General features: G+C 41.9%; 3 protein-coding genes across 3 annotated transcripts; 1 reads left to right on the forward strand and 2 right to left on the reverse strand.

Moving 5' to 3' along the window:
* Positions 1–1015: 1015 nt before the first annotated feature.
* LOC134211020 (SH3 domain-containing protein Dlish) lies at positions 1016–15394 on the forward strand. The gene is made up of 3 exons (XM_062687544.1): positions 1016–1229; positions 13912–14855; positions 14976–15394. Exons 1-3 carry the CDS (start codon positions 1181–1183, stop codon positions 15138–15140), a joined length of 1158 nt encoding a protein of 385 aa, XP_062543528.1. The 5' UTR covers positions 1016–1180; the 3' UTR covers positions 15141–15394.
* Positions 10722–12656, reverse strand: LOC134215274 (uncharacterized). The gene is made up of 2 exons (XM_062694492.1): positions 12602–12656; positions 10722–12545 (listed from the first exon to the last, which is right to left on the reverse strand). The coding sequence occupies exon 2, from the start codon at positions 12121–12123 to the stop codon at positions 11305–11307; it is 819 nt and encodes a 272-aa protein (XP_062550476.1). The 5' UTR covers positions 12124–12545; positions 12602–12656; the 3' UTR covers positions 10722–11304.
* Positions 15327–27611, reverse strand: LOC134211021 (small ribosomal subunit protein uS15m). Its single transcript, XM_062687546.1, has 4 exons — positions 27291–27611; positions 27094–27227; positions 26835–27030; positions 15327–15679 (listed from the first exon to the last, which is right to left on the reverse strand). Exons 1-4 carry the CDS (start codon positions 27500–27502, stop codon positions 15391–15393), a joined length of 831 nt encoding a protein of 276 aa, XP_062543530.1. The 5' UTR covers positions 27503–27611; the 3' UTR covers positions 15327–15390.

Consider the following 27611-nt stretch of genomic DNA (forward strand, 5'->3'; position numbering starts at 1 on the left):
CAGTACAGATCATCAAGCATATTTATGGTTTTGCGCTGTGAAAAAACGAAAGCATTTGGTCATTGTTATGAAAAGTTATTCAAATTTTGCTTGGTCAATAAACAAATCTTTACCAATGTCAAAACATACAAACCGCCCTGCAGAATAAATAAGGTTGGCAATCAAAAAAATAACTCACCACATAAAGGTCATATGTCTAGAGGATCTAGACTAAAAAATACGCTAGAACAAAACTACTTCAGTTCTCGATTAAACAGGGGGTGATCAAGTCTTCCCGGGGATCAAGTCTCCCCACCTTCCCCTACAACTTTGTTATACGAGAAAGGCAAAACTGTAAAAAACTTTTAAGGAAACTATAGGAAAAATAGCTCTAACAGTTTTTCACACAATCGACAAAATAATTTCTTATGCAACTTCAAACGAAGTTTCGATATTAACACTTTCGGTAACTTTAAAAGCAACTTTTGGACGAATATAAAAGTAATTCAAGTTATGCAAAATATTTCAAAACATTTCAGAACTAATTGCTTACTCATAAAATGTATCTGGAGAAATTACTGATTAGAATACGTTTACGGGACCTTATTCGGAGCTGGAAATTTATTCCAACAAAAGATGAGGAAAACAGATGGCTTAAGATTTTGATATACGTTCTTGAACTGTTTAAATATTCCAATATTTGACATCCAACATAAAACTGATATTATAAATCAATCATCAATCTAACGTATAGGGTGGTGACACTTCAAAATTTCTAAATTAGTTTAGCACTCCTTCAAGCCTCCATAAAAACTTCAATGGTCGAACTTTTAAGTGAAATAAGAACGGAATATCATCAAATTTCAATGAATATGAAAATAAAACACAACCATATTACCAATCGGTGGACCATCTGCATATAGACCCTGCAATAAGCCGGGACGCAAACCTCAGGTGGTGGTCTCTCACACAAGACCTCAAGTCCAATAAGAAGTTGTCTGTCTGGTAGCTTGACAGAACTCAAAATTCCTCAAGGCGCAAGTGACGTATAGGCAAGGGCAGTCTCGTAAAAATAAAAATTCCTTGCCATCTCAGCTCTTGTGTGGATCAGAAAATTGCAATTTCGGTCGGTTTATGTTGCGATTCGCCCATTCAAACTCCCACTAAAATGCGTCGGAACGCGTAGTGCCCATCGGAAATCATGGCGTTTCTCTGTCCCGTGCGGATTAGACGGGGAAAGAAGAAAAAACGTAAGTAACATTGCCATCTTCACCTGGTTAGTGCTGCGGAAAGACGAAGAAGACATGTAAGAAGACCACCACCATCGAAGAGATCTCAGGGAGAGAGACAAACAGCAAAGCACTGGCAGCGGAAGAATTCCATTCAATAGCAGGTCACTGACATAATTACCTGTTGATATGCTACACTCTTGTGTTAGGCGACGAACCCCAGTACTATTATGGTGGAGATATGTGCACCGATCTATTGCAGTCTATTGCAGCAGGTGTTAATAATTTTGGTAATCAGCAACTTTTAGGACTGGAATTCAAAGAAGATACAGGAAAGGGTATTTCCACCCAAAGGCACACAGTGTAATAAACGATGAATTACACATTCCAGGAGTAATAGCTACTTTTTGATAATTTTTTGGATAATGTGAGAAGAAAACAGATTGGATAAAAATTCAAAAGGTTTTACAGTGAAGCAACATTATTTCGTGCACTCAAGATCTAATGAATTTGAAACGTTTATCAAAAAACTTGATTATTCAACCAAGCGGTAATGGTGCCTTTCTCGTGTATTATAGAAGTAGTATTTTGGCCATAACTTGGGAGCCCATAGTCTGATTTGGAATATTTTTAATAGAAAACAATGCAACCTGTTGCAAGGAAATCAGTTGAGGATAAGTACATAAAAAATGAGCTAGCTTTTTACGATTTTTTGGTATAAAATCCCAGATTAATCCACCTGGCGCTGATAATTCTCGATACCATCGTTTGGTTTCGCCATAGTGTGATACATATAAAAATAATTGCCCACCTTACTGCCCCTATTCGCATAAGCGTCCCATGTCAGTTTTCTTCAACTTGAGAAACACGCCGTTGAATTTTTCAAACTCGTTTTACATGGAGAAATTGAAAAAAAATCTAATAAATCGATCTGTATACATTGCTATGGGACTATTAAATGGACCATTATTACGTTGATGTTTTATGCGAGAGTGTATCAAAATCTGGAATGTGACTGTTATGCGAATAAATCGCAAGGTGGGACAACACAAGTGGGTTTGAATTTTCAAATTTCTAGAACAAAGCCTATTATTTTATCAGGTTTTCTTAAAGATGAGTTCATTGTAAGCTTATTTCTGAAAGAAAATCAAAATCATCAAAAATCGACATGGGCCTCTTATGCGTATCAGCCCCGTTCAATGCATGATTTCGCGAATGACTACTGCGATTGACATATGTCGCCACATGCTTTATCTATGGAAGTGAACCTTCCACATGGTTGAAGTGATTATGTCGCTTAGAATGAGTATTCTACAAATTGCCCCCATTAACCAGTGCAACAGGCTAATATTGCAAGATCAAAACAGAAAATGCTATGTTCAATCAAAGTTAATTGCCTATTTCCGGGGATTAAACCACCCGACTTGGACATTAATTTACAATGTTGAGAAAACTCAAATGTAAATATGTACGTTATGTGAAAGATATTGATTTGGAAAATGTATTGGAGGTAACCACTTTCCCTTCGATGGGACTCGAACCCATGACCCTACAGTACGCTAGACTAGTGCTTTAACCAACTAAGCTACGAAGGACCTCCGTCGGCCTTCGCAACCTAGCGGCTACTGAACGAGCTCGAGATTCCCAAATTGGACGCATGTCCAAGTCGGGTGGTTTAATCCCCGGAAATTGGCAATTAGCTTTGATTGAACCGAAAGTTAATTAATTAAATTAAGAATCAATCAAAGTTAATATATCATCTGATAGTGACTGCAAGTCGGCATGTGCTCTTATGAAAATTAATGCGTGTGGTATTTCGCCAAAACATGAAACCCGAATAGAATGGAATATATTTTGTGCAGCTGTAGATCCCTACAGTAAATGAACCATTTGTTTGAGAAACTGCATATGTAACATTTTTGGCCAAAATGAGATTTTATATATTCTGAATCCTCGTCCAAAAACACGTATTCTGGCAAAAAATACGCATATGTCCACGTACTTTGAAGAGCAATTGTGGAGTACTGCTTACATTGTTTGCACTGAAAATGCCCCAGGGTGTTGAGTTTTGCCAAAAACTATTGATCTGTATCGAAGAAATCAAAAGATTCGGTGCAAATTTGTTCAAAAACATTTTTTTGCTGTTTTCTCGAAATAGTGTAAAATGGACTTATGCAGTTTCTCAAACAAATGATTCAAATGTTGCTTATGCTTTTGCTTTTGTGAACCAAAATACGACGCATCAACTAACGAAATTTGGCATAATAGTTTTATCATACACCTTACATCGAGATACAAGTTTTTAATTGTCGCAGTATCCAATCAGTAAAAAATATTCCATAACGTTATAATGCTTGAAATTTGGGTGAGGGGGGGAGGTAAGGGGCGAAATCAAAACATATCAAGGCATTTGAAAGCAGTCGAACTACCCTAGCAAACCCTCGTAATGACAACCGCACTTAGAACTACCCTAGCAAACCCTCGTAATGACAAATCTCATTTTACATCTGTTGTTGATCCGAAAATTGCAGAGGAGAACTGTTTAAAACGCACCCCTCAAGCTTATTTGATGTTTTTCAATCATGAACAAGAATACCGAACCATATCAACGTGCTTTTGGCTTATCGGAAATAACGCTTTTGTCTTTAAACTTTTTCAGTAAATTATTATGCTATATATTGAAAATTGATAACACTGCTAAGTAACTCTTCGAATCCTATGGGGGCTATTTTTTCTAAGGAGGGCTAAACCGCCCCCCCCTTTATTTACGCCAATTCATTTATTTAGTCTACATCTAAACAGATAACACATAACAGATAATCATCAATTTCTCGCCACAATACACGGTTCGAGGCCGCATCTCTCCATCCTCGGAGACGCCCTACGCTCGCCAAGTCGTTCTGCACCTGGTCTGCCCATCTCGCTCGCTGCGCTCCACGTCGTCTCGTACCTGCCGGGTCGGAAGCGAACACCATCTTTGCAGGGTTGCTGTCCGGCATTCTTGCAACATGCCCTGCCCATCGTACCCGTCCGGCTTTAGCTACCTTCTGGATACTGGGTTCGCCGTAGAGTTGGGCGAGCTCATGGTTCATTCTTCGCCGCCACACACCGTCTTCTTGCACACCGCCAAAGATGGTTCTAAGCACCCGTCTCTCGAATACTCCGAGTGCTTGCAAGTCCTCCTCGAGCATTGTCCATGTTTCATGTCCGTAGAGGACTACCGGTCTTATTAACGTCTTGTACATGACACATTTGGTGCGGTGGCGAATCTTTTCGACCGCAGTTTCTTCTGGAGCCCGTAGTAGGCCCGACTTCCACAGATGATGCGCCTTCGTATTTCACGACTAACGTTGTTGTCAGCCGTTAGCAAGGATCCGAGGTAGACGAATTCCTCGACCACCTCGAAGGTATCCCCGTCTATCGTAACACTGCTTCCCAGGTGGGCCCTGTCGCGCTCGGTTCCGCCCACAAGCATGTACTTTGTCTTTGACGCATTCACCACCAGTCCAACTTTTGTTGCTTCACGTTTCAGGCGGGTGTACAGTTCTGCCACCTTTGCAAATGTTCGGCCGACAATGTCCATGTCATCCGCGAAGCAAATAAATTGACTGGATCTGTTGAAAATCGTACCCCGGCTGTTACACCCGGCTCTCCGCATGTTGAACAACAGGCACGAAAGTCCATCACCTTGTCTTAGTCCCGGCGCGATTCGAACAAACTGGAGTGTTCGCCCGAAATCTTCACACAATTTTGCACACCATCCACCGTTGCTTTGATCAGTCTGGTAAGCTTCCCAGGGAAGCTGTTCTCGTCCATAATTTTCCATAGCTCTACGCGGTCTATACTGTCGTATGCCGCCTTGAAATCAACGAACAGATGATGCGTTGGGGCCTGGTATTCACGGCATTTTTGAAGGATTTGCCGTACAGTAAAGATCTGGTCCGTTGTCGAGCGGCCGTCAACGAAGCCGGCTTGATAACTTCTCACGAACTCATTCACTAATGGTGACAGACGACGGAAGATGATCTGGGATATCACTTTGTAGGCGGCATTAAGGATGGTTTACGCCAATGTTTTTTTTTAATAATTATTTGTTCACCTAAAAGTAATGTGACCAGACGTCCCGCGTTTCGCGGAACAGTCCCGCATTTTCGATATTTGTCCCGCGCTAAAAAGCGTCCCGCGAAACTTCCCGCATTTGACAAATTTCTAGATAATGTCCCGCGAAATCATATTTCTTAGTATTTTCAAAGAAATTATATGACTTTTAAAATATATAATTTTGGCTAAAGCAAACGTTTTGTAAGACAATCGTATGGATCATAAAAGTCAAGATTAAAATGTGCTTCTGTGACTCAGAAAAAAATATCGCGCTACTCAAACCCCACCCGACTCATGGCCCAGAAAATCTTTTATGATTCGACTTGCAATTCGCATCATTGCATGATTTCAACGTGTTCTTCTACGATGCATTCATCAAATTAACTTTCTTTCCCAAAACAATGGATAGTAAAACCATACCAACATTAAATACTCTTCTATTGGGTTTTGACGCTTTTTGGAGCAAAATCATTTTTTGAAACGATGCGATTCTGTGTGAAAAACAGATCGAAAGCGAGCTAGATCGCGCATGAGGCTGATGATTGAGATTTGAACATGATTCTACCAACACTGGCCTTAAACCCTGGGAATCTTGTAAGTAGATTTTGCTTCCATGTATTTCCTGCTAGCTAGCTAGAAAAAAAGACAAAAGAAAAGAAAGAAAAGAAAAACAAAGAAAGAAAGACAAAATTGTTCCAGCGCGGTATTCTATGTTACAAACTATTATCATATTTAATAAAAGCAGAATCATCATATAGATAGAGTGTAGTTACTTGTCTGTCATAGACAATATTCACACTTTGATATGATTAGGAGATTGAAGTGCAATAATTCTGTAATTTGAATACTGTATTGTGGTTGAATTGTCTATTTTGTCATTGACATTAGAACAATATTATCTCTAACATCCTTTGTTTTTTTTTACTATTATTCAAAGAATAGGTTTTAGGTTACAGTTGGTTGAGGTTGCAAATTGCATATTTGATGATAATTTATTTGGACGTAATCAGGAGGAAATTCACGGTATATATGGTTGCATATTAGTGAAATATCGAACACAAAAATCATAACATTTGTAACTGCTATAACTTTTGATTCCCTTGATGAAATATTTTGAAATTTTCATAGCAGACGCCTGGATACTATATCTTTCGAAAGGCGAGTTCAGAATGGATTGACATTTTTTTTTTCGTTAATAACCGTCACAGGCACACCGTGATTAGTGTTGCTTTTAAGAGAATGCTACATATTTATGCCTTTATGTATTTTGCATGAATCGACTTTTCTTAAGGTTTTTACAGGTGACAACAGGAGATTTTTTCATACAGTTCCATTTCAATGACTTTTTCGAAGGCCTGATTGATCCTTTTCGAAACATTGAAAATCATTCAAAGTCTTTCTGAATAATTCTGAATTTTTAAAAATCATCCACTGTAAAAAATTATACATCACATTAACAATCGAGTTTAAGGCAGTTTCAAACCGAGGGATTCGGTTATCACGTACTTTAAGGCTAGGTTGGAGGCTAGATCAGGAGGTTGTCTGCAAATTTTACTTGCATATGTGTGAGTGGGATTTATGAAACTCCGTTGTAGAAATTTGTAGAAAGATTCAAAATACAGTCCGGCGGAAATCTCCGAGAGGTCGAGCTGTAAACCAGCCTATAAATTATCCAAGATTTGTTTTACTTTCCACGACGAAATTGCATAAGTCCCACCATCAAAAATCACTGTGAATCGATAAGACTTGACATTTATTCACATGCGCTAACCATGTTCATGGAAATAATTTAAATTACATTTTATTAATGTTCTTTACTTGTTGATATTCTTATCCGTAGATTTTCTCTCACTTATGTTCATGAATTTTTATTTAGTACAAGAAATCAATAATTCCTCCCGCATTTGAATCATTTGTTTGAGAAACTGCATATATCCATTTTTCACAATTCCGAGAAAACAACAAAAAACTGTTTTTGAACGAATTGGTACCAAATCTTTTGATTTCTTCGATACAGATCAATAGTTTTTGGCAAAACTCAGCACCCTGAGGCACTTCCAGTATGAAAACTCCAAGCAGTACTTCATAATTGCTCTTCAAAGTGCGTGTACATAGGGGGAATGACGGCTTTGGCAGGTTTTGTTCTATTATTGGCAGGGGTTTTTTTATGACTGATTATGCTCAAATTTGGCCTAAACATTCTTTGCATATCAAAGAATATTGTGGCCAAATTTCATAAAATTTGATCGACAAAAACCCCCCTGACAATAACAGAACAAAACCTGCCAAAGTCGTCTTTCCCCCTATGTAGTTTCTCAAACAAACGAAAAATTCTTCATACATTTCCGAACAAATTTTTTTTTTGTATTTTTTGCCAGAATACGTATTTTTGGACGAGGATTCAGAATATATGAAAATTTCATTTTAGCCAAAAATGTCACATATGTAGTTTTCTCAAACAAACGGTTCATTTACCTTTTCACATTTTTTCTAAAATTATTTTTCTTATCTCTCTGAGCCCAGACCGGCTTTGAGATTTGATACTTTGACTATTTTTTTGTCATTTTCAATTGTTCAGAATTGCAAAAGTTTTTGATATTGGTCAGTAATAAAATCTATGTGTAATAGAAGTTTAAAAAAATCAAACTTCCACAATTTTTTGAAAATATTTTGAAAAATACGTATTTTTTTGTGTTGTTTCTGCGCCCCTTTGAAGAGTGAAATATTTGTAGTTTAGTATTTTTCCACAACACTTAATGCTATAGAAAGTTATGGTGGTGAATGATTCACTCTAAAATTTTTCTCTAACTTCTTACACGTGGAATGAAAATTAAGCTTCTACAGCTCTTGGATTTGTTTGTTTGTTTATTTGTTTATTGTCCAGTAGCGTAAGATACAAATCTTTTTAAATTACTACCTCCGGTAACATAATAGACACAAATACTAACTTAACTACTATATTATTTTCCGGTTGTTTCAATTTCGTATTATTATCTCATTCGGTTCCAAAAATCAAAGCAGCCACTCTTAAATATTGCCTCCGATGAGGAACGCTTAACAGCGGGCGGTAATAAGTTCCAATATACCACACCTCGAACGAACAAAGAACTAGCATAGACTTCCGTGTTGTTTGCTGGGATAACTAGATTCTGTAGACGACGGCCCCGAGTTTGTATCAGCCTCCGATGTAATGAAGATGGAGATCGTGTTGAAAGCAATTTACGCAGGAAAATGCAGGAACGGTATGCGTAAAAATGTTGCAGAGGACAGCCAATGAGGGTTGGTTGAAGGTGGCTCACATGGTCATAACGCCCTAAACCATAAACATAACGCACACAACAGTTCAACGCAACACGCAAACGATCAAAGCAACTTGCATTGGGGCGAACATGGAGTACATCTCCAAACATGAAATGTGGTAGAATCAATGATTTGAACAGCTTTAGCTTGATTGCAGTTGGCGCATCTGATGTACAACAGTATAACGTACGAAGACTGGCGTAAATTTTACCACATTGCTGTGCTATTAATCCATTCCACTGCAGGTCGTTATTAAAGATGAATCCTATGTTGCTAGCACTATCCGTCCAATTGATTATTTCTCCACCCAGCACAATCTCTGCTTCGGGTGGAGCAAAGCCGCTAACTCTCTGGCCTCGACTCGAAATAAACATCGCTTTGCTCTTTGTTTTATTTATATGGAGCCCATTTCGTCTGCACCAATCTGCCACTTTTTTCAGGTCATGGTTTATCATTCTGATTAGGTCACGTGCGCAAGGACCATGTCGACACACGTACATCTGCACATCATCGGCGAACATTTGAATGGAACAGTACCGTAGCACCGTCGGTAGATCGTTTATATGACAACAGAAAAGCAGAGGACCCAGCACTGAACCTTGAGGTACACCGGACAATACATCAGCACTCCTTGAGCATCGATCGCCACAAAAAACAGTCTGTTTTCTTTCGTATAGATACGATTTTATCAGGCTTACGGCAGTAGAAGAAAAGTTGAACTGCATTTCGAGCTTGGATATTAGTTTACAGTGCGGAACGGTATCGAAAGCCTTCGAGAAATCCAGTAGGAGAAGAATCCCAGCACCTTTCTTGTCTACGACAGATCCAATATCATCATAAACTCGAAGAGCTGCTGTTTTGATGCTCTGACCTCTCCGGAAACCTGCTTGGCAGTCAGTTAGCAAGTTGTTGTTATCGATGTACAAACTCATTTGCGCTTTGAGTAGCTTTTCGAAGGCCTTGGATAAGGCACAAAGAATACTTATTGGTCGCAGATTGTTTATGCTGTTCAAATGTGCCTTTTTCTTCAACGGTAAAATCTTTGCATGCTTCCAGCAGTTGGGGAAGGTAAACGTTCTGATGAACATGTTGAATAGATGCTTTATGTGTTGGACGACCAGTGGAAGGATTATCTTGATGAAAAGAATTGGTAATCCGTCAAGTCCAAGAGCATTCGATTTGATATCCCAAATGGCATTCACTATTTCCCAGGATTGCACTGAGCGGAATGAAAAACTATGCGGCGATGGCGCTGGTATACTGAATGTCCGTGCTTCATTATGCATGTTGTTTGAAAAATTTGCTGCAAAAGTGTCGTTTATCTCGTTAGGATCAAACTCACATGGCCTTGAGGATTTATCCTTACTGACTCCTAGCCTCTTCAAATGCTGCCAAAGAGTATTTGGTGGTGTCCTACTGTCCAGTAACCGATGCAGATACTATCGCTTGGATAGAGCGATTTTTGCGTTGGCTCTATTTCTTGTATACCCGACGCTTGACGTCCTTCAAGTGCACTGGTGCTTGCAACCAGTCCTTGTACGCCAAGTCCCGTTCTAAAAGTGATAGTTTCACACTTTCAGAAAACCATGGGTTATGACGACGGCGACTGCTGCTTTTGCGGAGAGGGATGGATGAATCATGCGCCTTTTTAACATGCAAATTAAAAAATTCCATTGCTTCATCGGGGTTTTCGATTTGGTAAAAAACGTTCCATGGAATAGATAGAATAGCATTCTCCACAGCATGTGGTTCGAATTTGGTATAGTCCCTATAGTAGTGTAGGCTGCTTGTCCGACATATGTCGAAGTCTACCGAGACAAATATTAGGTCATGACAAGACAACCCCGGAAAACTGACCTGTCCAAATGGCAGGATGCTGTCTGTGTTGTTGGTGAGAATGAGATCAAGCTGTGTACATCCTCCAGCATGAAAAAATATTGGTTCTCCACTAACGGACGTCAAGGAAAAAATTTGGAGCATCGAACTAAATTTTGCACTCCTGCTACTAGGGCGCAGCATGTCGGTGTTGTAGTCACCGACCAGTATAATATTCTGGTAATGAATTGCGAAATCAGTGAGTTTTTCTGTAAGGAAATTCGAGCAGTCGTTGTTTGGGGGGTTGTATATGGTTATCAGAAGAATTTTGTTTTCACCAACCCGAAACTCTAACGCCAAGCATTCTGTTTTATCCGCTGCATCTGCTGTCAGTGTTGTACCGAAAACTTTGTGGCAGGTTAGATGCTCTTTATAGTAAACAGCTATACCTCCACCACGCCTACATGTCCTATGATTTCTCACAACTGAGTAACCCGAGATGCCAATACTACGATCGCTGTGCTTAGACGTAAGCCAAGATTCGGAAAAGCATGCTATCTCAACTTTAGATGCAGACAATAAGTCACGTACTTCATCAAGCTTCGCGAAGTTGCGCGCACAGATACTCTGTGCATTCCCGTGTAAAATGTTCAGCTTATCAGGGAGAAGAACAGCGTTGAGCACTGCTCGCGGAATGTTCGTGGAGGTGTGGTTTTGAGATGGTGGCATCAAGTAAAGTAGGGGAAGCAATTTCTAGAGGGCTGCATAACTATTGTGAAATATGAAACAATTTCGTCTAACATACAATCTTCAAATTCCAAATACACAAATTATACAATCACAACTTAAACATGCTATGCAAAGTGAACGAAATACATAGTTACGAAAATTTATCCAGCTCATCTTCGGACCGTACCGTGTTGAATGGCCCACCAGTTGCAGACTTCACATGGACCACTCCATGCTTGGTATATACCGATGTCAGTTTACCCGCTTTCTTCAGATTCAGCGCAGCCGATTTCAGATTCCTTGCTTCGACGGTGAGACTTTCGTTGATATAAATACGACGATCAGAGTCCATCCCGATGTGTTTCAACTTAAGATCACGCTTCCGCAGATAAGCACTGTAAAACTGATCCCGTGTTGACTTCAGTGCAAACTCAACTACGAAGAGGCTGTTTTTGTCCGAACTACTGCTGGGTGCCATACGCCGTGCTGCTGCCAATAGGGAAGATCTGTTGATGTCCAGGTGCTTACTGATGTCCTCGAGTACTGTATTCAAGCGTTCGTCGTTTTGGAAAGGTATGCCACTAATGATGAGCTCATTACGATTAGCTAATGCTCCAAGTGTTTGGGATACATTGTCCACCCTCTTCTCCAGCGACTCCAAAGCAGCATCCTGTTGTTGAAATTTCTCTGTGCACTCTACTTTCAACGATTCGATGTCACACTTTAATTCTGTTTTAACAGCGACGATTTGATTGTTGATTTCGCTTCGTACTGTGTCAATCAGCTGTCTGGTTTCCGCGAATTGCTTCATCATCGTCCTCATGATGCCTTCCAATGATACCGATTGAACATCCTCATCATCTGCCTGAGGCACATTACTTTCCCAGTCAGATCGTAGTCGCTTGTTTGCCGATGGTGTGTTGTTTGCGATACTACTAGCAGTAGGTGGAGTACGCTGCATGCTTGCCATTGAGAGCGAAGAGGAATAGCCAACGATAACACAATCTTCTGTTCACTACGTGTGTGTGCGTCCCAGCAGAATATCGAGGCTCGATGACGATCTATAGTGCGCTGTGCAGCAAAACAATGGAGCATCAAGATACGCTTGACACGGATTAATTGCAATAAACTTCCAACGGATGAACGAATCGAATGTATAACGCGTACAATTTTGCTTCGGACATTAAGGTTTTCGATGAAATAACTTTCAGAATAGTTTTATAGATGGAACTATCACTTTGCCGCTGTTTAATCCGCTACTATTTATCGACACATACTTGCGTCCGTCTGTTGTTGTCGACACATCCAATCGATTTCGTCACAAGATTTTCTGACATGTCCCGTTTTGCAAGTGCGTTTGTCCCGTTTTTTCACCGAAATGATCTGGTCAGCCTATTTAGAAAGAATTATTTAGGTTATTCAGAAAATAGTTTTTTGAGATACGATACCATTGCTTGTAGGGAGTGGATGCTAGTAATGGACCCTTTAAGGACGGAAATTTACTTCAATCGTTTCGCTAGAGTCAGACTCACGGCATATTGCCATTCTGTAGCTAGAGATGTCGTAAAATCCCGATTAATCGATTAGTTACTAATCGATTACTCTTGATTCTTGTCGATTATTGAATCGATTAATCATTGTATAGTAATCGATTCAAAATTAATCGATTATAACAACGATGAATCGATTAATCGAAATAATCAATTAATTTTCGACATCCTTATGATGTCGTAAAATTCTGATTAATCGATTAGTAACTAATCGATTACTCACGATTCATTTCGATTATTGAATCGATTAATCGTTGGGTAATAATCGATTCAAAATTAATCGATTATCACAACGATGAATCGATTAATCGAAGTAATCGATTAATTTGCGACATCTCTATCTGTAGCACCAGATGACAAGTAACAGTTATCACCAATGCGTTTCGTACATAAAACATGCTAAGACAATCATTTTCAATACTAAAATAAGTATTTTAAAATAATGTAGCCAGATTGCCTATTATGGCCACCCCGGGACCATAATACGCAACATAGAGTTTGTTTACATACGTATTATGGTCCCCTCATTTGATTTACATGTTCCATTTCCACATGTTCCTGTTGCCTATTATGAACCCCCCTTGTGTGCTAGTAATGGACCCTCTAACGTATTTACTTTTACAAATTAGTTAATACATATAACATAATTTTAGTATCCCAAGCCAAAACAATTGCATGGAACAACTACCCTGATATGTGAAGCAACTTTATCCAATGGAAATTTGCTGCAGCGTTAACTTTTGGTTTTTGTTCAGGGGTCCATTATACTCACTCCCTATCTTTATTAAAAATAATATTCTAACAAATTTCTATACACTAGACGTTCAACAGTTGAAAGTTATTTAACTGCAATACTTTCTAAATGCAATTCGGTAGTTGCAACAGTTTTGCAGTTACCAGAGGATCGCCAAACTTCAAAACGATGTGAAACTCAATAACTGCTACTATGTACGTTCAACGTTTATAGAAAACTTTGACTTCTAAAATGTGTAACCGTTTATCGAACAGTTAACAAACTAAACTTTAGTAATAAATAAGTTCTGAAAAAAATGATAGATTTGCTTTGAGTGCATTTCTAAAACATATCAAACTATGAACTTTGTGTCCCGCGCTAACACAAAATTTATCTGGTCACTTTACCTAAAAGCAAGCGTTAGATCTGCTAAAGGCCACTAAAATAAATAAAATCTTTTCTCTCATCTCAACAGCCATAGGAAGCGACATCGACAAGGACCTATCAAGCAGCTTAGGCTTAAACCATGGAATGGGCCGCATCACCGGATCAGCCAGCATCGAAACTTTGGTTCGTGTGGGCATTGAGAAGGAACACGGTCTGTCTCCGGATAGCAAAATGGTTGTTCTGCATGATTTCACTCCTTGCGTAGACGACGAACTGGAGGTCAAAAGGGGTCAAATCGTGAACATTCTGTACCGAGAGAACGATTGGGTGTACGTGATTGGTCAAGATACTCGACAGGAGGGTTTCATACCGCATTCGTACTGCGCTCCGTTCAACACTCAGCTAGCGGATTTGGCCATCAAAAAGAAACTGCCACGTGATGTGTCCGTTGGTTTAGCAAACAACGACCTGACGGAGGGCATACCAGATATTAACATCGATGTTATTGATGACAGCACATCGGGGTTGGTAGGACTTACCAACTCGCTGAAACACTCGCAGGCGAGTCTTAGTTCAGAGCCTGATTTCTTGCCATTTTCAAAAGACCCAAGCGGTCGCTATATTGTACTATACACTTTTATCGCTCGGGACGAGAACGATGTCTCTGTCGAACGGGGCGAATTTGTGACGGTGTTGAACCGCGAAGATCCAGAATGGTTCTGGATAGTGCGAAGCGATGGTCAAGAAGGGTTCATCCCATCTGGATTTGTCTACCCTGCGGAAAACATTCTGCAAGGCCAGGCGAAGCAAAATCTTGCCGGAGGAAACCCTCCCAACACTAATGGAGCAAATGATACGAATTCAAGCATACCGCAAATGAATGGTGGTGTGAATAGTTTAGCTAGTAATGGAGGGTTGAATGTTGGTCAGCAACAGCAACAGCAGCAACAACAGCAACCGCAACAACCTGGAATCGGATCTGATGATCTACGATACCATGGAACTGAACTTGTTATGCTATATGACTATAAGGTAAGCTGCTCACAAGAAGTCTCTACTTATAACGATTTTGTCACTAATATCTCATCTTTCGATGTCGCGCCATTAAATCATCCCATTGCAACCTACGATAACAAATAAACTTTTCAACAGGCACAAGCACCGGACGATCTTTCGGTGCGACGAGGCGACTGGATCTACGCTGACCTGAACAACCAAACTGTTGACGGGTGGCTCTGGGCGTATGCTCCCAAAACACGAAAGTACGGATTCATCCCCAAAGCGTACGCACGACCGCCGGCCATGACCAGTTTATAATTTGTTAAGCAAATTATGTTTTAAGATATAAAAATATTTTATACATTAAAATATTTGATTGCATGTAGAGAATACGTTCGGCAATTCGCTTTTCAAATTTTATCAATCAACAATAGCAATCGCATATTTAAACTGTACGTTGTAAAATGCAGAGTACTTAATCGAAAATATTATACAAGTTAATACTCCATTAGATACTAATTTTATTATTTTATTTTATACAAGAAATAAACCAGTTTTAATAACATCTTCAATCTTCTTCGTTTGTCTTCTCCTCCAGTAGTTTTCGCTTTTCTTTCAGCTCGTCGTACTGCTTTTTGACCGCCTTAATCTGCTCCTTGTCGACTGTGACGGGAACTTGACACTCAATCTGCTCGTTTCGGATGAATTCCAAGTTCTCCAGCTTCTTGGCGAGAAAGTCCAACTGTTGGGATTCCAGCACTTGGCGGTAGCTCTGCAGACGCGTACTCCTGATGTCTTCACAGTGAGTGTCGGTCAGCTTACGGAGGGAGTCCTTGCGGGTGATCCAATGGAAGTGACTGGAATTAAGGAACAATAGATTTTTTTTTCTTAAAAAATGAGCAAAACTTCTGAAAGGTGCTGAAAGTATATCTCTACAATGACAACGAAAGTCTCTCCTCCAATAATATAAGGGGGCCGTACACTAATTACGTAAGCAGCTTTTCTGAGTTTTTCAGCCCTCCCTCCCCCATGTAAGATTTTCTTCACACAATTTAATTTTTATTTGTAATGAGCGTAAAAAATGACAGACAACCCCCCTCCCCTCATAAGTGCATACGTAATAATTGTACGACCCCATAAGCTAAAAATAAATCCTTTATTGCTTCTATTTGATTTTAATTTATTAGATATGCAATTTCTCAACAGTGAGAAGAAATTCATAAATAACGTATATGCCCGACATTTTATGGTGCATGGATTGTCATACTTCAGGTTACCCATTCACCATTTAAGCATTACGCAATGTGTGGAAGTTTCTTAATAGCCTGTTTAGATTTCGAGATTCATTACTGGATAAAGAGTAACGTCATATAAAGAAAAATAATATCAAATAACGAAGCATGTGATCTGAAAAGGCTATAAGGCCGTTGGATAACATGTGCCGACAACGTTCTCAACCATAAGGCCACCGAAACATTTTAGCTTACGAGTAGAACGACTTATCTCGCCCTTGTAATTTAAATGGGAGCATACAATTTCTCGAAGTGAAAAACTGAAGTGCGGCCCAGGCTACTAAACCCCAGGGTGACGGTAGCCACTCTGCGACGGCTGCTCAGCGAACCGAAAATCCCTGGCAGCTCGTTAGCAGAGCCAAGAAGAGGGAAGAGGGTCCTCACCCGCAAGGAAACTTTGGGACAGAGGTGAGGCCTTGTTGGTCAAGACCAACAAAGAGAGATACGCCGATGTCCTTAAGACCATGCGAGGTGCCGAAAAGTTTTCGACACTGGGTGAGGACGTGCGACGTGTCAGACACACCAAGACAGGTGAACTGATCTTGGTGCTGAAGCGTGGAGCAAAGGCGAGCGGTACCGCCTATAAGAGGTTGGCCCAGAAGGTTCTTGGTGAGGGAGTGGAAGTGAGGTCCCTGGGCACCGAGGTGACCCTCCGGTGTAAACAGCTTGACGAGGTCACTGAGGCAGAGGACCTCATTTTATCGTTAAAGGCGCATTGCGATATAGAAGTCGAGCGGTCTTCTATTCGCCTTAGAGGTAGGCCCTTTGGCACGCAGGTAGCTTCGTTCAAGTTACCAGTAGCGGACGCTAAAAAGGTCCTGGCGGTCGGGAAGCTGAAGGTTGGATGGTCAATATGCCCAGTAGGTAAATTCCAGCCACCTCAAGTCGAAAAGTGTTTTAAGTGCTTCGAATCTGGTCTCAAGTTATGGAAGTGCAAGGGGCCGAACCGAAGTAACCTGTGTCGTCGTTGTGGAGAGGAGGGACATTTTGCGCAGGCCTGCGATAAAGCACCATGGTGCATTATCTGCGCTAGTAGGAAGCAAGCTCGTAACCAGGGTTTGCAGAAAACGTTCTCAATAGATAACGAACAACGATAAAAGAGAGGCAAAAACTGTTCCGAATCATAACAAACCATGATGACAAATTTATCAAACTTGTATACAAGTGCGAAAAAACAGAATCGGATAGGCAGCCCCCACAGAAAAATGGTGATTCTCGCTTTGTTTTCGCTCCTTTCGTGTTGGAACGTAGAACAAGTTGAAATGCATCATCAAAGCCAGTGCTCCCCACATTTGGAGCTTTCTAAAAGAAATTTATCATGGGGTATAACATCCCGAATCAGTTCTCTATCATGACAGCTTGCGAAAAAAGTTTCTCGCCGTATGCTACATATCGTATATGTATACAGAGATGATAAGTGAGAGACTTGCTCTTTCTCTTTAGGATTCAATCCCTGCTCGTAACCATGTTATGGGTGGACCTACTTGTCCCTTCGGTGGAGACAATAAGAAGACGCCGTGCGGGTAGACCAGCTGAATCTTAACCATTGTGCTACTGCCCTGCAGTTGCTGTGGCAGTCGGTATCTGAGTCAGAGACCGACGTCGCTATTTTTGCACATCCGTACCGTGTCCCTGGCAATAACGGAAACTGGGTCGTGGACGACTCCAAGATGGCGGCGATCTGTACAACGGCCCGGTTCCCGGTCCAAGAAGTCGTACACACACCTGTCGAAGGTGTCGCCATAGCTAAGATCAACGGGGTGCTCTATTGTAGCTGCTATGCCTCACCACGGTGGCCAATAGAGCAATTCACCCGGATGGTCGATAGGCTATCGTCCGACCTCGTAGGTCGAAAGCCGGTTGTCATAGCGGGTGACTTCAATGCTTGGGCGGTGGAGTGGGGAAGCCGCTGCACCAATCAGAGAGGTCAAGCTTCGCTAAAAGGCTCTAGCAAAGTTGGAGGTCGTGTTAGCCAATGACGGCTCAACCAGCACTTTCCGTAGGAATGGGGTGGAATCGTTCATTGACGTTACGTTCTGTAGCCCCGGCCTAGCCGGGGGACTGAACTGGAGCGTCGATGCGGGCTACACCCAGCCATCCGCTACGTGATCAGCTGTGGTGTGCAGCAACCGTGATTGAGGAATTCCCGTCAGGTTCGTGGGTGGAAGGCCAAAAGTTTCGACAGCGAAGTTTTCACCGCGGCACTGAGACTGAAGGGTCGACAGTCTTACAGGGGACGCACAGACAGCTGTCCTGTCACGTGCATGCGATGCCAGCATGCAGAGGAGGGCACGGCCAAGGAACGGTAGACCCCCAGCATACTGGTGGAGCGCCGTAATCGCAGACTTTCGGTCAACCTGCCTTAGGACTAGGCGAAGGATGCAGAGAGCTCGCTCTGAACAACTAAGGGATGAACGACGCTTAACGTTCAAAACTGCGAAGTTGCCCCTTAACAAGTAGTAGTAAAAGAAAGTGTTTTGACAACCTATGCCTGAACGCCAATGCTAATACTTGGGGCGATGCTTACAGGATAGTAATGGCGAAGACCAGAGGGGGCTGGCGCCTCCCGAACGGTCACTGGAAAGGTTGAATCGCATTATCGAGGTACTCTTCCCGTCCCATGCCACAAGTCCTTGGCCACCTCCAGCACCTCAGAACGAGAGTGCGGCTGAAGTGGCAGCAGTGACGAACGGTGCTTGAGGTGGCCCGAATCCTTGACACGAACAAAGCTCCGGGGCCCGACGGAGTGCCAAACCTCACTCTGAAGGCAGCGATCATGGCTAACCCTGACATGTTCAGGACAGCCACGCAGAGATGCCTCGACGAGCGCAGTTTCCCCGATAGGTGGAAGAGAGAGAAGCTGGTGCTGTTGCCGAAGCCCGGGAAACCAGTAGGTGAACCATCGGCGTACAGACCATGGTCACCATGGATTGCAATCTGCCTACTGAACACCACGGGGAAGTTGCTAAAGAGGATCATCCTCAACAGGCTGACCCCGGCAAACGGCCGACCCCAGTACGAACGGCCTGTCAAGCAATCAGTTTGGGTTTCGTAAGGGTAGGTCCTTACGGTAGGAAAACTGCGGAAGTAGCGATATAACGCAAGCGGAGGGGATTCTCAACTCTGTGCGATTGTAACGCTCGACGTCAAGAATGCATTCAACAGCAAACAGCACAAGCTGAGATGCCATCGCGCCCTCGTTACTCCGGTTGGGCATTCCGGTGGGCCTGTACAACATTTTGGAAAGCTATTTCCAGAATCGCGTACTCTTTCACGAGACCGACGAAGGGGAGGGTAGTGCTTCTATCACCGCAGGAGTTCCTCAGGGATCTATCCTGGGCCCGGTGCTATGGAACACTATGTACGACAGTGTTTTAAGACTGAAGTTCCCTCCCCCAGGCGTTAAGATCGTTGGCTTCGCTGACGACATAACGCTGGAGGTTTACGGAGAGTCGATTGTTGAGGTGGAACTGACGGCGGCCCACGCGATCGCTATAGTAGAGGAATGGATGAGCTCAAGACAGCTGGGGCTGGCCCATCATAAAACGGAGTTGGTTGTTGTTAACAACCGTAAGTCGGTACAGGAGGCAGTGGTTCGCGTGGGCGACTGTGAGATCATTTCCAAGCGGGAGGTGAAGCTCCTCGGCGTGTTGATCGACGATAGACTGAACTTCGGCAGTCACGTAGATTACGCCTGCAGGAGAGCTTCGACAGCTATTGCGGCATTCCCAAGTAACACCAAGCATTACAATATTGCACATATATCAATCACAAATCGGCATGCTAAATGCTAATTGCATTATATCTGTTTTAACGATGTGTTGTTGCATTTATTTATCAACTGTCAGACAACGATACTCTAAATCAGCAGTACGAATGCAGCGATGCATTACTGGTGCTTTATTTCAACATGCCAAAGTAATGAACCATTAATTCGATCTTATAATTGCCCTTTTCCACTTTAAGTCAACTTTTAGTGCTGTGTTTTTTACATGCATATATAGCTTCATGGTTACTTGGGTTATCCAGGATGATGTCCAATAGCTCGGGGGTGCGCTCCAGCAGACGCAGGTTATTAGCTCTATCTTAGTATCTATCCTTAGATACGGCGGCCCAGCTTGGGCCTCGGTGCTTAGCGTCGAACGTAACCTGCAGAAGATGGAGAGTGTACACAAGCTAGCGTGCCTCAGAGTGATAAGTGCCAACCGCACGGTATCACGGGATTTAGCTTGTGTGATCGTGTGTATGTTTCCCATTGGGCTAGTCATACGGGGAAATGCGCGGAACCAGAGAAGCCCGTAAAGCCATTAGAGTCACCTCGACTATCAAGTGGCAACGGTACTGGGATAACTCTTCTAAGGGTAGGTGGACCCATCGGCTGATACCTAGCGTATCAAGATGGGTCAATATGAGGCATGGGGAAGTTCACTTCCATCTAACACAGTTCCTGTCAGGCCATGGCTGCTACCCTACCCGGACTCTCCCGTCTGCCCAGACTGCCCAGGGGTCAACGAAACTGCCGAGCAAGTACTATTCGTATGTCCTCGTTTCGTCGATGGGAGGAGCGGGAGGGACATTTGAGGTGTGCGGATAATCTTATCTAGAGGCTTGACATATCCTGGTTGAAAAGTGGAACGCGGTCTCGGCCGCTACTACTCAGATTGCCAGCATCTTGCAGCGCAATTGGCGCGCCGAGCAGCAGTCGGATAGCGCCGACTAGTGGGTAGCTAGTCAGAAGGGTGAGATACTAGCGGGTAGCTAGTCACGAGGTAGAGGAACTAGTGGGTAGCTAGTGTTGAGTTTTGAAGCTAGTTGGTAGCTAGTATGTGGGAAGTAATGCCGCCAGACTGTTCCGGGGAGACTCAGGGTGGTTTTAGCGGGTCGGCGGCAGCTAACCCCGTTCGCCGGTAGCCCACCGGGCGGTGTCTGGATGCCGATTCCCACCCTACACACTTAATTTTTTACCGGGATCTCAGCTAAATGTTGAACTTTTACCGAGAATCGCACAGCCGTGCCCCAGTAAACATGTTTTTTGCCGAGATTTCTGTCAAAATGGCTGATAATCAGCAAATAATTTGCCGAAAATCAGCTAACAAACGCTATTTTCGCCGGAATATCAGTTATTTATTTTGCTGGCGCACGGCTGTGCGGATTTTTGCCGAGCTGCAGAAATAAAAACTGAGTGTGTACTGAAAAAAAAGACAGTATTGTGTTAAGTTCGTCGAGCTGAGTCGATTGGTATATAACACTATGGGTCTCCGATGCTTCTATAAAAAGTTCGTTTTCGGAGTGAAATGAAAGCCTTTCGGTACAACTTCGTTGCACGAGAATGGCAAAAAATACGCACACACATACACACGGAATGACAGACATTTATTCAGTTCGACGCGCTGAGTCGATTGGTATCCAGCTTTCCACGCTCGGTAATGGCGGCTTGTCGGTGTGCAAAAATCAATCAGTCACTGTACTTTTTGACACTAGCTGGAGGAAAACTCACTGGCGAAAAGGCCTTTTTTTCATTCCCCTCACCCAGAAACTCCAGTGAGCTTTCCTCCAGCTAGTGTCAAACAGTACAGTGACCGATTGATTTTTACACAGCAGCAAGCCGCCATTACCGAGCGTGGAAAGCTGGATATAACATCATGGGTCTCCGAAACTTCTATAAAAAGTTCGATTTTGGAAAGAAAAGGTAGCCTTTCGGTACAACTTTGTTGTACGAGAAAGGCAAAAAAGAAAATTTTGTATCAAAATCGAAAGAAAAGGAGTCGCAAAGACAACAGGAGTTGTTTATTTCTGTTTGTTGACGTTAAATGTGATTTTCTCCATTAAAATCTGTTACTCACAATTTTTCAGCCATTCGTGTTTCAGCCTTTCGCCATTTCAGCCTTATGTAAGATTTTTACTTTCGTGTTCAGCCTTATAAGTTCAAAAAATTATTTTCTTTTCGTAGTTTATTTTGCCAAGTGTTGACTAAAATCTGAGAAAAAATCTTTAACTTTTAGACCATTGCACGAAAAATGTGTAAATATGATGATCTCCTTCAAAAGGAAGTTTGCATGTTTAATCGGAAAATCTTAAGCTTCGAAAATGCTTGGCGACTTCTGAAAAACGAATCTCTCCAGAAATTCACAAAAAAATCACAGGAATATCGAAGAGTCAAGGAACCTAAACAGGCTCTCGGAAATCTTCCAGAGATCAGCATCCTTTTCAATTTTCAGCTGTGCGGATATTTAAATATGTTTTCGGACTTCTTCTTATTGCCACATCCCCACACTGAGACATAGCCACCCCGTAGCTTAGTGTTCATTAAGCACTTCCACAATTATTAACTGCGAGGTTTCTAAGCCAAGCTACCATATTTGCATTCGTATATCAATAGGCTAACACGATTATGCTCAGGGAAGTCGAGACAATGTCCAATCCGAAAATTGCCTTGACCGGTAACGGGAATCGGACCCAGTTACCCTCAGCATGGCCTTGCTTTGTAGCCACACCTCTTAACGCACTGCATTTAAAAATGTTTGCAATTGCTTTCCTAAAGACAAAAATTAAACATTTTTAATAAACAAATTAACACCATTATTCTCAAATGTAACCTTTAAAAGAATAAATCAACAATGTGTTATTTGTTATTACAATCGGTATGTGTTGACCCATCTTGCCCCATTTGCAAGTTCATGTTTGAATGCACAATTTTCGATCATATTTATTTGTTTCAAAGCAGTCAGTACAACATCACATAACATTATTTATTATACCTACTTTCACTATAGGGCATTGCACGGATATTCTCTATCTCCTTCTCACCTGAAGAAAATTAGAAAACAATGGGACCACTACCTGTCAAATTTGACAGGAGCTGGTCCTGTTGTTTCCTAATTTCCTTCAGGTGGGAAAGAGATGGGAGAGGTGATGAGGTCACCGTGCAATGGAGTATAGCATTTATTATACTTTACTATAATAGAAGAGTAACGTCATGTGCCACGTTTGACAGTTCTCCTGCTCGTTTGGAACGCGCATTTGTTTTGAAATTGACAGACGATTCTGACACTTGACGACACTGTTATTATAGTCACTGTAACCTCTACACTAGGGTGTCCCAAAAAAATCGATGTTCGAAAAGTCATGGTGCTCAACCCTGAAATGAAAGATATACCTGTCTGGATAATTTTTGTAGAACAAACCGAATTTCTAAAAAATCGTTTAGAGGTCGCGCCAGATCGATTTTTGAAAAATGAGCTTTTTTTAGGTGAAAAATCAAATATTGGATCTTTTCACAATTTTTTTTCAGGGACACCCATTCGTTTTATATTTTTTTATTTTTCTGTGGATCTTTGCCCATATTCTCCATGAATAAGTTTTTGGTATTATACGTTTTTACAGTCTGCAGAACTTTTTAAATATCGAAAAAACACAATTTTTTGACTAATTTTCGAAGTTATTTCATCCTCAAACAAAAAATATTTTTTTCTCGTGCAGAAAAACTTACATACTATAATGAGCTATTTATAAGGAGTATTTTCATAAATCAAGATCCAAGAAATTTTGTTCTGGGGCTGAGATATTGCAGTTTTAGTAAATAGTCAAAAAGTGTATAAATTTGGTACTTTTTCTCTACATGTTATAATTTCATCAAAATTGCACCAATATTTTAATTGAAATTAAAAACAATTCAAAAGCAAATAAATGGGAATATTTTCTAGGTAACATAGCTTTTCTTTCCAATGGAGTTGGTTACCCGAATCACAGGATTTGGTCGGAGTAAGTAAATAGAGCCTGTTCAGTTCATTCCCAACCGAACTGAAAGTCTAGCCGCAGCGTCTGATGAAGAAGACCAAATTTGCATCACACGAGGCTCCGCCCATCAAAATTGTCCACATCGAGAGCCCACCCGTTCCAGCGTCACCGGCAACTTTTCGTATACATATACGGAGGCACGACATCAAGCTGGCGTTCAGTTTTCATTCGACCACGGGAGCGACAGCAGAAGCAGCAGCAAGCGAACATCGAAGCATCGAGAACAGCGCAGTGAGCCGAGCCCGAGCGAGACGGCTTGATCGCAAGCTGGCTGCCGACCGGGTACTAACGAAGCCGCGACGAGCCGAGTAGCAACAAGAAGAAGAAGAAGAAGAAGAAGAAGAAGCTGCCTTATGGCAGTAAAGTGTTGAAGTATGGAGAAGAAAATGAATATAGTTGTTTAAGTTGAGTTCCCGTGTTTGCTTCCACCCACTGCCCTTCCAGTCCCACCAACAGAGTTAATTGAAATAATTAGCCTTTATCAAGGCTAAGAGTTAATGAAAAATAGTTTTCGGTTGCTGCTAGCCAGGGCGCTAGTCCAGCTCAACCCACCCCCGTGGCTTCATGAGGCGAAGCCATCCCGGGAAGGAACGCAAGGGTCCTGCTCCCACTCGCTCGGTTCCCGAGAGGAACGCGAGCACCCACCGAGGCACATCAGCGCAGTACAGTCCGCTGCCATCCTCAACAGAGCCAGTAATAAAATGATATCACATCCATCTGTTAATATGTAGCAATATACAAGCAATCAGGTTTACTATGATCTCTTTATTAGTTCAATCATAGGATGCTTTTCACGGCATTCAAAAAACAAGGCCGGCTCAGCACGTATGTAAACATTCAGTTTGAACGTAAACATGTGTCGTCACTACTATCTTCGCACAAGCTGAACTGAGACGATGCTTTACCTTCTCAGCAGACTTACTTTTGTACTCTATAATGTGGCGATAAAATATGCGTCACCCTTGAAGTGTCCGGAAGTCGCATGTCCTGCGCGCGTGCTCCTAGGTTCATTACCATACCGCCACCGTTGTCTGCCATATCGCCATTCAGGTGCTCTTCGTAGTGCTGCCGCCACCTTTGGATCACCTCACGCTCGTTCGTAAGAAGGTTCCCGTTTATGTCCTTACACATATCGGGCTGTGGCACGTGGCCCTTACGTGAACGGTTCAACTTCTCATAGAACTTTCGTGCGTTATTAGCGCGGTACAGTTCCTCCGTCTCTTCACGGTCTCGATCTTCCTGCTGGCGCTTTTTCCTCCGGAAAATCGAGTTTTGTCTGTTCCGCGCCCGTTTGTATCGTGCCTCGTTCGCCCTCGTGCGGTGTTGCAGCAATCTCGCCCATGCTGCATTCTTCTCCTCAACTAACTGCTCACATTCGCCGTCATACCAGTCGTTTCTCTGATCCGGAGCCACCGTGCCTAGTGCAGCGGTTGCGGTGCTTCCAATGGCGGATCGAATATCTCTCCAGCCATCTTCAAGAGATGCTGCGCCTAGCTGCTCTTCCTTTGGGAGTGCCACTTCCAGCTGCTGCGCGTAGTCTTGGGACACCCTACTCTACGTTTAAATGTATACGCTGCTCAAAAACGGCACTGACTAATCTTACCCCGTGATCCATTTTGCTCCACCTTACCCCATCAAAGAATCAAGTTAGATGGCTTCTTTGCTCCTCTTCTACTTTGTATATCTTCTTCTTCTCTTCTATCTATTTAAATATTTATCTATATAAAAATGAGTTTGCATTTCCTTTGAGGCAATATAACTCACGTAAGGGCTGACCGATTTGCAAGATTTTCACACCAATCTATTCGTCTTGGGATCAGCTGTGTTTATAAATACTAAGAGTTAGTGAAATTTAAGGGGAAAGTTGGAAAATTGTGAAAATACAATATTGGGGCGAGTTGTGAGGAAACCCAATACGATCGCGCAAAATATGATCTAGAGTGCGGCGTCGCAAAAAAAACTCATAAATTGACATTTTGAACGCCAAAACCCGAGCAATGCAGGGTACGTTCTGCTAGTATGGCATAAAAAGCAACGTACCCGAATAAAATATATGGAGGTCATACTCATAATGTTCCAATTTTTCGCTTTCTTAGCCACAATGCTAAGGATCGAATGATCATTTTTTCGCACAATGACGAATTGTCAAGTGGCTGGACAATGCTAAGAAATGATTTTCAAAGAATACGGACAGTGAAACAGCACAGCCCATTAATTTGTGGCGTTTATGTTTTAAAAGCTTTAACCGGAGATTTCTAGGCGAGTCCACTGTCAAAACACTGCCGTCTCTGAGCTACAAATAAGATTGTTCTATCGAAATCTGTGAATACTTTGTAGAAGTAGGATTTTCCGGTGTTTTGAAGAACCCTGAACAAATATTCAATTTGAACGAAACAGGCGGTACGAACAATTCCAAATAAACAAAGACATTGTTTTGGAAGGTTTCGGTCAAAATTAAAGGCCTAGTATCGAGGATCTAGTCAAAATTACGTTGCGGATGAGTTGGAAAACTCCAATAGCAAATCGTATCTATCGTTTTCTGTGGCAACTACTTGACAAAGTTACATCATATGGGGCATATATCACAAAAGATTTAACAAATGGTGGCGTTGAATTATAAGCCCAACAAGGCAAAATGAATATAATAAATCAACACTGACTCTCGTCGATACCACCAATTGTTAAAGACGTGACACCACTAGGCTGCTGGTGGCTAAAACTGATCTCTCATGATACCGTCGATCCATTGATTTTGTAAATAATTTATTCATCAGTGATCATCACAAAATTCATATTCACACTGAATCTTAAAAAATGCTAGATATAGGGTCCTATTTCTTTTTGCAAACGCAAATTCGTTGGCTAAATTTCCAGAAATTTAGTCAACCCAAATATACATGTATACATAAGGTATATAACTTACGTGGGGTATGGCTTGTAAACGATGTCCAATTTCTCCAAAATGTACTCGAATCTCCTATAGTCCCAACGTCTCAGGTATCTCAAAAAGCGTTTCCTCTTATCAATTAGCTCCTTCAGGTGAACCTTAGCAGCTGATTGACGTGGAAACTTTTCCATCACTTCCTGCAGGCTCCTAATCTGAGCAGTCATCAGACCCACTAAAAGCATTGAAGACCAATTAGTAAAACATTATAATACCCTAAAAACTGTGATAACCCTACACTTAGCCTCCATAGAGCCGTAGTCCAGGTCGTGTCGTTGTACTCGCTTCACCATCTCCTCCTTGAAATTTTCGAGCATTTCCCGCCTGCGATTATGCTCGATCGAGAACATTGACTTTACCCTATCATCAGCGCTTTAGGATTCGAATTTAATTTATCAGTCATACCAATCAGCACAATTTCTAGCAATCACCTACCTTTCTAGCTCCTTCGACTTACGATAATCCTTCAGCAATTCAGTGCCGGCCATTGGCCGCATTGGTTGCAAATCGCCACTTTTCTGCGGTTTATAGCAAGGAATTTTCTCCGGTCGAACCCACTTGATTTTTAAGTCAGACTTGAACGCATAGTTGCGGGTTAGAAAGCCAACAGAACTAGTGAGCGGTTTAATTTTGTTCAATGTATTCATTTTGCACTTAACTAAGACCGTAAGTTTATTTAAAACAAAACTTTCGTAATTCTAATCCTGCAAATCTGCAGCAGACGACGAACGAAGAACGTAAACAAAGCGAAAGGAT

This window comes from Armigeres subalbatus, chromosome 2 (assembly GCF_024139115.2).
Source record: "Armigeres subalbatus isolate Guangzhou_Male chromosome 2, GZ_Asu_2, whole genome shotgun sequence".
In the NCBI taxonomy this organism is placed as follows: Eukaryota; Metazoa; Arthropoda; class Insecta; order Diptera; family Culicidae; genus Armigeres; species Armigeres subalbatus.

What these genes read in the sequence shown, in the direction of transcription:
- LOC134211020 (XM_062687544.1), top strand. Translation starts at nt 1,181, where the DNA reads ATGGCGTTTCTCTGTCCCGTGCGGATTAGACGGGGAAAGAAGAAAAAA. An exon ending in ACGGGGAAAGAAGAAAAAAC is followed by an intron (nt 1,230 to 13,911) that starts GTAAGTAACATT and finishes TCATCTCAACAG; the next exon opens with CCATAGGAAGCGACATCGAC. An exon ending in TTATGCTATATGACTATAAG is followed by an intron (nt 14,856 to 14,975) that starts GTAAGCTGCTCA and finishes ACTTTTCAACAG; the next exon opens with GCACAAGCACCGGACGATCT.
- LOC134215274 (XM_062694492.1), bottom strand. Translation starts at nt 12,123, where the DNA reads ATGGCAAGCATGCAGCGTACTCCACCTACTGCTAGTAGTATCGCAAAC.
- LOC134211021 (XM_062687546.1), bottom strand. Translation starts at nt 27,502, where the DNA reads ATGAATACATTGAACAAAATTAAACCGCTCACTAGTTCTGTTGGCTTT. An exon ending in CGGCTCTATGGAGGCTAAGT is followed by an intron (nt 27,031 to 27,093) that starts GTAGGGTTATCA and finishes CAATGCTTTTAG; the next exon opens with TGGGTCTGATGACTGCTCAG. An exon ending in GTTTACAAGCCATACCCCAC is followed by an intron (nt 15,680 to 26,834) that starts GTAAGTTATATA and finishes CCTTAATTCCAG; the next exon opens with TCACTTCCATTGGATCACCC.